Source organism: Rattus rattus, chromosome 3 (genome assembly GCF_011064425.1).
Source record: "Rattus rattus isolate New Zealand chromosome 3, Rrattus_CSIRO_v1, whole genome shotgun sequence".
NCBI classification, from domain to species: domain Eukaryota; kingdom Metazoa; phylum Chordata; class Mammalia; order Rodentia; family Muridae; genus Rattus; species Rattus rattus.
Genome location: NC_046156.1, coordinates 88,245,486 through 88,255,674, shown reverse-complemented (window position 1 = coordinate 88,255,674; position 10,189 = coordinate 88,245,486). Strand labels below are relative to the sequence as shown.

The window sequence follows — 10,189 nt, the reverse complement described above, 5'->3', positions numbered from 1 at the left end:
GGTTTAGCATAATCTGGGCTCCACAGTAGGTATTTAAATGTGAAGTGGGAGGAGATGCGCTCAGTGCTAGGGATCCACAGGGCCACCTTTTTCTGGGTTCCTTGGCTACTTTCGCTTAAGAGCAGTGCAGCGTGGGGGCGGGGGGGGGGAGCAGGGAGGGAGGGAAGGAGAGAGAGAGAGAGAGAGAGAGAGAGAGAGAGAGAGAGAGAGAGAGAGAGAGAGAATATGATTATGGGAGAGAGAATATGAGAGAGAATATATGAATATATCACCAAAAAGGAAAAAGGAAAGAGTATCCCGGATATTTTAATAGTAACAAGAACAAAGATGACGCGCACCCCATCAAATGAAACAATACTATTTTCATTCAATTGATCGCAAAGTGTCTTAGGTTAATAACTTGGCACTTATTTAAAAGGTTTAACAGAAGTGGAGCTGAAACATTTTGTACTGACAACACGTCATAACAGCATCTTCTTTTGTTTAAAATAACTTAATACACTAGAAAAAATATGGCAAATATAAATAATTTTGTTTTCATGGAGAACAAATAGTTACAAAGCTCAAACGCATACCAAAGTTCAGTAAGAAGAGCTTTTCCTCTTTCATGTAAATTAAAGGGGGGTTCCTAAAGAGACTTGCTAGAGAATTGGGGCTACAGGTTGCTTAGCCCAAGGTATCCCTGTTTAAATAGCTACATGAATTGAAACAAAACCAAAAATTACTTGAATAGATACACCTTTGTGAGATAAAATGCAAATGTTGAAAGTCAACCCTCAGTTCACACATTATAGCCAAAATAAACTTTGTTCGTGTTTATCAACATATTATACACAAACCTAGTGTCTGTACCTAGCTGGGTGTCGTTTAAGGTGAATTTGTCGGGATAGAGAGGGGGGTGGGAATAAAGCGTTGTCCTCAATAGGACTTAAACTAGCAAGAGGGAATTCACGGAAAGGGACTAAACAGATAAAGCGCCTATCACGATGCCCGGCTGTATACCTTCGTGACTTCATTTGCTCTTCTCTTTTCTTTGCCCATATTTTCTAACAGCCTCCATCTTCTTGGAAGACTCAGAGTGTATTTTACTCCCTTACGACTTTTTTTTTTTTCCCTTTGCCCCTTGGGATCAAAGGCCGGACAAATTATATATGGATTCACATCAATTTCCAGACGCTTTTCATACTGAGAATGAAAGTGTAGTGAGTGCACGTGAGAGTGGGAGGGGAGGGGACACCATCAATGGAATACAAGTAACATGCAAACCAGAATTTACTGTCAGCAGTCTGGACAGTTCTGCCTTAATAATTTCTCAGAAGAATCATTGTCTGTGGTATCGCTTTTTTTTTTTTTGTATGAACGTCCTTTTTTCCCTCCTCGTTTCCACACTGTCTTCCCTCTTCTTGCTCTTCCAAACATGGTGTTTTAAAACTCAAAGCATCAGATTCAACGTAAAAGGAGGCCCGCCTCTCTTATCAAATGTCTCGTATTAAAGTGAACTTCGCAGAAAAAGGTCAGCTTCAAAACCTGTGAACTTCCCAGCTGCGCTTTTTTTTTTTCATCTTAATTCTTTAAATAAGTATACCTCTTCCTTCTGTTTTGTTTTCTTGGACCATTTAAAAAAAAACATACATTTTAGTTGGTAAATCCCTCCCCCCTTTCTCTCAAGATTCATCCAGGTTATTTTTCCGTATTTTTATGTACAAAATAATTTTAAGAATTGTTTTGCTTCGTCGTTCTTTCTCTAATTCCAGCCAAATAGCAATAAGAAACAAGCCCCCTTTCTCATTTTCTTTTTTAGTTTGTTCTCTATCCTTTTTTGTTTTTGCTCATTTGTTGTTAGCAAGATTTTATTCCTATGAACGAGTCCGTCGCCGCATCTGTGGTCACTGTTGCCACACTCCTTTGTCCAGTCTCTATCCAGACTTCCCCAAACCCGCTCCTACAAAGCCGAATTTTAGTCCCAAGGGCGGGTGGGCAGGAGCCCCGGGCTGGTGGCCCTCGTGGGATCCCGGGTCCAGCGCAGAGTCCCGCCCTAGGGATCCAGGGTGCAGAAAGAAAAGGCGGCAGTCAGCGGGGAAGGGACAGGCCTAGTCGGTCCGAAGCGGGTGCGGGAGAAGCAGCCGGTCGCGGAGGGCGTGCGGGGTCGCGCCGCATAGGAGGCTCCACCGACCGTGGCGCTGGCGCCGGCGTCACAGACCCAGGGCGGCCGCGTGCTTTTTAGCTTTCAGTCTGAGATCCGCGATGCTGGAGTTCTTGCTGGTGGTCTTGGCGGCGGCGGCGGCAGCCACCACCGAGGCGGCGGAGGCCGAGTCCGCGGCCAGCGTGGCCAGCGGCAGTCCGAAGGGCGGTGCCGGGAACATCATGTAAGGCGCGTGCGCGGCCAGGTGCGGATGCAGGTGGTGGTGCGCGTGCGCCACGGCGCTGTCCAGCTGCAGCTGCGCCTGAACCTGAAAGGACAAGGGCGTCACGTTGCAATGACTATCCTAGGGTGACAACAGAATAGAAACAGAACATTAAAGGCGTCCAGCTTGGCTATGGGGCGAATTGGGGTGCGCGACAGGGAAGCAACATTTTGCAAAGTATCTGTTTGGAGAAGGACGTTATAGGCTTTCTGCTAAATCTGGGACACCACATTAATAACTCTAGTGTCCCAACTCTACTCCCAGGTCCATGATGAGCGTGTTTCCTCAGGTTTCTAGTCCCTGACTGCAGAAATGTGGGGACCCCTTCGGGAAGTGCGTAGGTGAATGGGTGACCTTGATGTAGCCCCCATGGATCACCCACCTCAAAATAGCAATAGCATCTTGCAGAGGCTGGGGTTAAGGACTGTTAAGCCTCCCCTGTCTTTGTCACATACCCCTGGACACACTACTGAAACAAAATGCATAACTTTTTCATGTCATTTAGGGAAGCTATTGGACCTACAGGTTTTAACTTTTCCTGTCGTGGGAATCACCTGAGGATCGTGTTTAAATACAGACTCTGAGTCAGCAGGTCTAGTTTGCTGAGACTCAGAATAGGTTTCTAACAACCTTCTCGGTGCTTGTAGAGCACTACCTTCTTAAGTTTGAACACTTTCCTAATAAGTTCTGGCGCTCTCTCTCTCTCTCTCTCTCTCTCTCTCTCTCTCTCTCTCTCTCTCTCTCTCTCCATCTATCCTCATTTCAAATTCCTTTCCAACAAGATCCAAGAGGGGCCTAGTCTCTCTCTAACTCTAATTCTCAATAGATGAGAATCACCTGGAGTCTCCCCAGTCCAGGGGACTGGTGACTGAGAGCTCATCTATGGCATTACAGCCTTGGAGAGCAGGATGCCTGCTGAAGGTGGGGAAGGTCAGATAGTTTCCAGGAAGATTTTTTTCCCCTCCAGCTTAGAGATTGAGGAGTTTGGAACACTGGGATTCCCCAGAATTACAATATTGCTGCAGGCTTTCCTTTTAAAAAGTTATTATAAAGATTTTTTTTTTGGTGGCTCAGAAATGGATTGCTGTGGTAGGGCAGCAAGCCCTGAGAAGACCAAGTCTTCCCTCTTCATCAGAGATGAAACCTCTTCCTTCCTTCCTTCTTTGCTTTCTTTCTTTCTTTCTTTCTCTCTTTCTTCCTTTCTTTCCAAGGACAGCTTTTGAAAAATAAGTTTGATTTGGGAATAGTTGCATTTATTTTTCTTCTGCTAGAGTCATTTAATGTGACTAAGGGATAAAAAAAATACCTAGAAAGAGTATTTAAAGGATTGCTTTAAAAACACCCTTGGACCAGCCTCTGTATTTGATTTGATAAAATTCCAATCAAAGGCTGTTTCTTCCTATCCCCAGGTGCAATCGTAAATGCATTTTTTTTAAAAGGACAGGTTTCTCCCTTCAGGCTCCTTTGAGGGTTCCTATGAAGACAGAAAAGACTAAGTATTCAAGGCCATGACACTGTATAGGTTTTTAAAGGGGACTGGGTCCACTATATAGTCTTGAAATTGGTTCTTCAACTGAATGAACAATTGAGGCTCAGAAACAGGGTCTGTTCAGCAGTCCAAACAAACATCCAGACCTTTTACACTTAGAAAAAGGCTTGAAGCTAGGTTGTACTTGCCTGCTGAAATGGCATCCTTAAAGCACCTACGTTGACATAGGGTGCAACTCTACAAGCTTCAAACTGGCTAGCAGCCCCTATAAGGACACCTATAAAAGGAAACATAAGAAACAAAAACAGGAGATGAAACGCAAGATGTGAGGTAAACATTTCTGAAATAATTTTCCAAGGTGCCAATTGGTGGCAAATCATTTCTGGACTGTCCTTTTTCTAAGTTACTGTGATAATTAAAGTAAGTTGTAGTTTGCTTCTAAGTAGCAGAACTCTCATTAACTAACGAGAAATTGTTCTTAAATCAAGTCCCATCATCATCCTTAGGATGTTCTTTGTCTTAGAGCAATACTCAAGCCCCACTGGTACTTAATGATAAAATGAATTATGAGATATACCTTTATGAAGTTGATTTTCCTGTTTTCTACACTTAGCTCTTCGATTTTGAAACCAAACCTAAAATTTGAGGGGAAGAAAGACATAAAATGTGATATTTCAAAACATCTTACATGATAGTAGTGTAATGGGGAAAGTGTTTAGGAAAGTATTGGGAAATAAAAAGCAAATGTTAAATTATACAAACCAGCCTAGATTAAGTACAAGATAGAAAGATTTCCTAGACTCTTTGTAAGATAAATTGTTCCTTGATAAATTACTACTAGTTCCGGTTTCATCTTTCCACATTACAGAGTCCCAGGGGTCCAAAACACTCCCTGGTACCTGACACCAATGTGATAATGGGTTTAAATGTTTACCCAGTTAAGACCCAAGAAGAATGGACTCAGTAATAGCCTGTAATATTAATTAGCTTCATCTTGAAGAAAAACCAAACAGTAAAGCAAATAATGACTCTTATTTTGGTGGGGGGAGGGACATGGGGGTGGTAATTAGTGTCATAAAAGCCTTACTACAAAGAAGTTTAGAATTTCTCTGTCCCTCTGTGCAGCAGAGTGTAACACAGTGGCAGAATAATTGTGTCATTATCATGATAATCTAATTTGCTCCTATAGAAAAAGCCACTATTTGGGACAGTAGGAAAGATTCCAGAAAATAGCTCCTATAACTTAAATGAAAGTATAAGGAGAAAAAAAAGAGCAGTAATAAACTTCATTTAAAAAAAAAAAAAGAGTGCCACAAAAAGGAGAGGTATCAAGTAATCCCTGGACACTAGATATGATCTTCTTAAATAACTTGCCAACTTTTCAAGTCAGTGTGACAGATTTTTTTTAAATTCAAATAAGCCTCCAATAATACAGTTCCAACAATACAGCATATTGATTGATTCACAAATTAATGTTTAAAAAAAACATAAAAGGAAAATAGTGCTTCAGAGCCTTTTCTGGTAAGTTTTTGGAATCAAGTGCCACAGTCAATGTAAATCTTCAAAAATCCTCCTGATATTGAGTATAATAGAAGGATGGATTTCATGCCAGGGTGGCATCCTTTGTGTGACTCACATGGCCTGAGGCTTCTTGACTCTTTTCCCCCCTAGAAGAGTTGGGATGGAGATACTATTACTCACGGCTGCAATAATTACCGCGGTTTTAAGGGGTTGCCGAGTCTCTAGAGAGCTCAGCGCAGGCTGCACAGCAGAACGGGCTTTAAAAAGGAAGGCGCTAGGATTGACGTCGTGATGACCAAGGCGGCCTATTATTATTTTTTTTCTCTGTCCACGTTACTGCTCTGTTTTTTCCCCCTGATCCTATTACAAGATGCGGGGAAGCCCCATAAGAATTGTGCATAGTTCCTTACAGATGGTGGTCTCTCCGCCCAGAGACCCGGGGAGTATCTGTTACAGGGATACTTTGTAACAGCTGCAGATGTTCTAGTCTAAAACTGCTCCATGTGTTCAAACAAATAATGACCATCATTTTCTCCCAATTTTATTATTTGAGCGGAAATACAATCTGAAACGTTTAAATTTGTTCCCCATAAAGCTGGAAGGATATGTATGCGTGTTTATAATTCCCCCTTTAGATTATCCTCAACCCCACTTTTCCCCCTTTTTTTTTTTTTTTTGGTTTTACATTCACTTAAACAGCCAATAATGAAAAAAGCTGCAGTTCTGACTTCATGTGATATTATGAAGGCCAAGCTTTGCAAACATCAATAATAAGATGTGTATGTTATTTTAAAATAGAGCTTTCGTGGGTCCAGGTTCTTTGCGTTGGTTAAGGAACAAAGGGTGGGCAAACACATTCTGTGCCCTCCGTTTCTCGCTCAGTTAGAGACCGATCCCCTAGCAGAACACTGTAAATTTTTGCACTTAACAGATGCTAATTTTCTTTATAGTCTGTACATCTATAAACCTAATTGGTATATCCGTTTGGCAAACCTAGACCCTCAACGAAACCCAACTCCAGAGAGCATAATACTCGTTGTAACTTTTAAGGCTTCAGAGATAAAACGTTTTCTGTGGCATTTTTTTTTTAAGGCTTATAAAAGTAGGCCCATTAGGATTAAACCACATTAAAGACAGCGAGGGTCGAGGGGGTGTGGTTAATAGAAACTCTGGGAGCAAGCCCAGCGCGGCTTTCTTTTTCAGCGAACATATGTTGGCTTAGAGGTGAAAGGGGCTACGGGATCAAACTCCATTTTAGAAAATAAGATCTTTAGTAAAGACGTCCCTCCCTTTCGCAGCTCACACCAGACACCTGCAGCTGCCTACAAACATTAGGTGTAGCACTCCGGTTCTCCGGACCCAGCCTCCACCTCCTTGCAATGGGGGTACCTGTACTCGGGCCTCAGATAGCCCCAGTCGCTGGCTCAGTTCCTCGCGCATAAAAGCGTCTGGATAGTGGGTCTCATCGAAAAGCCTCTCCAGCTCGTTGAGTTGTTCCAGGGTAAAATTGGTCCGACTTCGCCGCTGCTTGATTTTGGTCTGGCCTTCGTCCTCCATCCCTTTCGCATCGTCTTTGCGATCCTTCAGTTCAGGGGACACTGAAGAGGGCACCACGGAAGGACCACACGTGTGTCGGAGCACGCACGCACCACACACACACACACACACACACACACACACACACACACACACACACACGGACAAAAAAAGAAAAGAGCAAGACAATTCCATTACCATATTTTTCCTGAAGGCTAGAGACTCCTAACCCCTGGGGGCGGGGGATCCCTATGAAGACCCGGAGAGAGGATAGGGTCTCTGAGACCCGCAAAGTCTGGTCTGTATGGCTGCCTGGGGACAAGGTGGGCACGCGGCTTCCCAACTCAACTGGGGTCTTAGCTTACCCTCTCACTACCTATACCCTTCCCTTCTTCCCTTCAACACCAAATGTATTCCTGACCCTATGGCACTCACTGACCCACGCACTCACGGAAATCAAAAGCGCTGCGCGGGCCTCTCACAGAGCGCGGTCTCGGTTAAAGGGCGCGGCAAGGCCACGCGATGGCCTCGCACGCCAGCTATCCCCAGAGGGCTGTTCCGCTGTCCCGCCAGCCTCTGCTGTCTCTGGCCCTTTGCCTCCCGCAAACTTGCTGGTCTAATTTAGGAACAACTGGGCCCGCTGAAGGGTCGCAGCTGGAAAACGAGATTCTGGTACAGCGCTGCGCCGCCGAAAGCCACATCCCCAGGCACCCAAGGGCTCGGACCAGAACCCCACGGATGGTTCCATCAGCAACTAGGCAATCCCTTTGCTCCCTGCCAGACCCGGGTCGAATTGGCACAGACAACCACGCCATGTTGGCGGCCTGGATGACTGGCCGCCCACGCTGGGCCAGAAGGGTAGAGGCAGCAAATCAGACAGGCTCTGGTGGTCAGCAAAACCCACCGCTGCATCTGTCCTCTCCTTCTCCCTCCCCGATGGAAACCAAGGCTCGACCCTAAAGGTTTAAACCCACTGAGATCAACAGGTTCGAGCAGAACATTCCTCGGTTTCTATTGGCTGTTCAAAACCTTTTCATGCATCCAGCAGCTCGGATGTTTAATAAAATATGCATTTTCCCCCCTCACATCCGTTGCTACTTTGCTGTCCTTTCCTTCCACGTAAAAAAATAGGAGCTCTGGCAGTGCGAGCAAATAGAGCCACACGAGGGATGATATACATGTATGTCAAAGGGCAACGATGAGGACAGCTAAAGTCAGGCCTATATCAATATAAGGTCCACCCAACCTTCATCCTCTGCATGATTTGGAGATAGAAGTCCACTGTCAAAGCTAAGTTTAGATAGTAGAGGCTGTGTTCAATTCCTCCCAACCCAGGATCCGGATCAACACAGAGGGGAAAAATTAAGTTGGAAGAGCCAAGCTACAAAGAAATTAACACTTGCCCAGAGCTTGGAAATCAACAACCCCAGCAACTGGCTCGCTCAAGTCCCGGAGAACCTAGAAGGGTTTCTCTCGGGCCCCTTTATCCCTTTACCACACAACACTCTAAATGAAGGGGACTCGGCCCCTGATCTGGGTGAAGGCGAACCGCCACATCTCGCCTCAGTTTGGCCTTCTATACAGTAACCTTATTTGTTGCCTACATTTCTGTGTCTCGGAGTTCATTTTGTGAACGTTTGTCCTTCCTCCAGGAAGGAAGTAAATAAGGTCACAGCAAACATTAGGGGTCAATTTAATAGGAAAACCTTCTCGCTAACGTCGTAGTAAAAATTTAAACACGAACACATATTCTTCAGATGGGAAGGTGAAACGGCTTTGTCTGTTGTCACCCACAGAGTAGATTCCCCTCAAAGTTTAGGGGCTTCAAAGGGAAACAAGTCCAAATTTCAAGTTGATTAATAGACTTAATATAATGTCTCTTTCGCCCCCAACTTTCCACTTAATGGCCTAAACAGGAACAGACCGTGTTATAAACAAGTTAATTGCTTGCTTAAATTTGTGATTCTACGCATGCCACATATTTTCTTAATTGGAAAAATATGGCAGCACACCAGTTACTGCAGTACTGAGTGCCAAATTAATTTTTAACTTGAGTTGATGGACGCTTCACCGGTTAGATAAAGCCATTTTTTTAACACTGCTGGCTCCAAAGACAACCTCGCCAACTAACACTCTCTCTCTCTCTCTCTCTCTCTCTCTCTCTCTCTCTCTCTCTCTCTCTCTCTCTCTCTCTCTCTCTCTCTCAAAGTACTGCACCATTCTAGGCAGTAAAGAAATTGTGTATATAGCGTCGTCGTCGTCGACCCCCCACCCCCACCGTACACTCCTCAATGCCTCCACGGAGAGGGAATCACCTTGGCCTGGACCTTTGGCTGGCTTCCACCTTAACAGTTCAATAAGAATGTGAAGTTTGGTCCCCAAGATCCGGAGATTTAGGGGCTTTGCAGAGTTACAGAGGTTTTGAAGGCAGCTCTAAAGAAGGGGCAACATAGTGTGGCTCTTCTCTTTCTCCCCCCTCCTCTCCCCTTCTCTCCTTTAGGCCTAGCAAAGGGGTTCTGGCAAACTCAGGACTACAGGCTCCTTACAACCGGCCTCCTACTGAGCCCCTGCCGCACCCCTTCTCGCAGCGGGCCACACAAACTTCGTCGTCCCGCAGCGCGGCCCCATCCTCCCGCTCGCGAAAGAAGCATTTCGGTGCAACCGGAGCGGCAGAGAAGGGTGCGCGCAACCCCACGCCCTCCCCCACGCGAGGACCCCACCCACGGCCGTGCAGTCCGGCCTCCTACCCCTCCACTAGCCCTGTATCTCCCAAAGCTGGGGTCCAGGGCCCTCTGCGATGCCGCCCTCCTCCCGCTCGGGTCCCGGGTCCTCTCCCGCCCCGAGGACAGGGGAAGGCGGGAAGGGGAACCGCGGCCGGGGGCAGGCCGTTACCCTCCGTCAGCCGCGGGCTGCCGGGCTCCCTGCTCCGCTCCGCGGCTCCCATGTCCAGCTCCCGGACGGGAGAGCGCCCTCCTCCAGCTCCTCCGCCTGCTCCTCCTCCTCCAGCACCTCCTCCGCCTCCTCCGCCTCCGCCTCCGCCTCCTCCCGCGCCGCCGCCTCCGCCGGCCGCCCGGACTGCCGGGCTGCTGCGGTCGTCGCGGCCCGGCTCGACGCAGCCGGGCTCTTTGGCCCCGCGCAGCGGCCCGCTCTCCAGCACCTCCCGGTACGTGATGGCCTCCTTCTTCTCCTTCACTTTCTGGTCAAAAGACTTGGAGACGAACGCCGTAAGTTCTTCCAT

The 10,189-nt window shown here is 46.5% G+C and overlaps 1 protein-coding gene across 3 annotated transcripts; it reads right to left on the bottom strand.

Moving 5' to 3' along the window:
* Positions 1-290: 290 nt before the first annotated feature.
* Shox2 (short stature homeobox 2) lies at positions 291-10,189 on the bottom strand. 3 transcript variants are annotated; one of them, XM_032898279.1, is made up of 6 exons: positions 9,809-10,189; positions 8,450-8,471; positions 6,805-7,013; positions 4,472-4,529; positions 4,083-4,171; positions 291-2,486 (listed from the first exon to the last, which is right to left on the bottom strand). In XM_032898279.1, exons 1-6 carry the CDS (start codon positions 10,187-10,189, stop codon positions 2,193-2,195), a joined length of 1,053 nt encoding a protein of 350 aa, XP_032754170.1. In that variant the 3' UTR covers positions 291-2,192. The 3 variants fall into 3 exon arrangements, with proteins under 3 accessions (XP_032754170.1, XP_032754171.1, XP_032754172.1); XM_032898280.1 differs by lacking the exon at positions 8,450-8,471 and having other exon boundaries at positions 9,844-10,189; XM_032898281.1 differs by lacking the exon at positions 8,450-8,471 and having other exon boundaries at positions 291-2,450; positions 9,844-10,189.

Bases quoted from the DNA above. Each gene is read 5' to 3' on its own strand.
- Shox2 (XM_032898279.1), bottom strand. From the start codon at position 10,189: ATGGAAGAACTTACGGCGTTCGTCTCCAAGTCTTTTGACCAGAAAGTG. The intron at 8,472-9,808 runs GCCTTCCCCTGT...TCAGGGGCCGAG, and splicing joins CGGCCGCGGTTCCCCTTCCC to TCCCCTTCATTTAGAGTGTT. The intron at 4,172-4,471 runs GTATATCTCATA...TTCCTTTTATAG, and splicing joins GGAAAATCAACTTCATAAAG to GTGTCCTTATAGGGGCTGCT.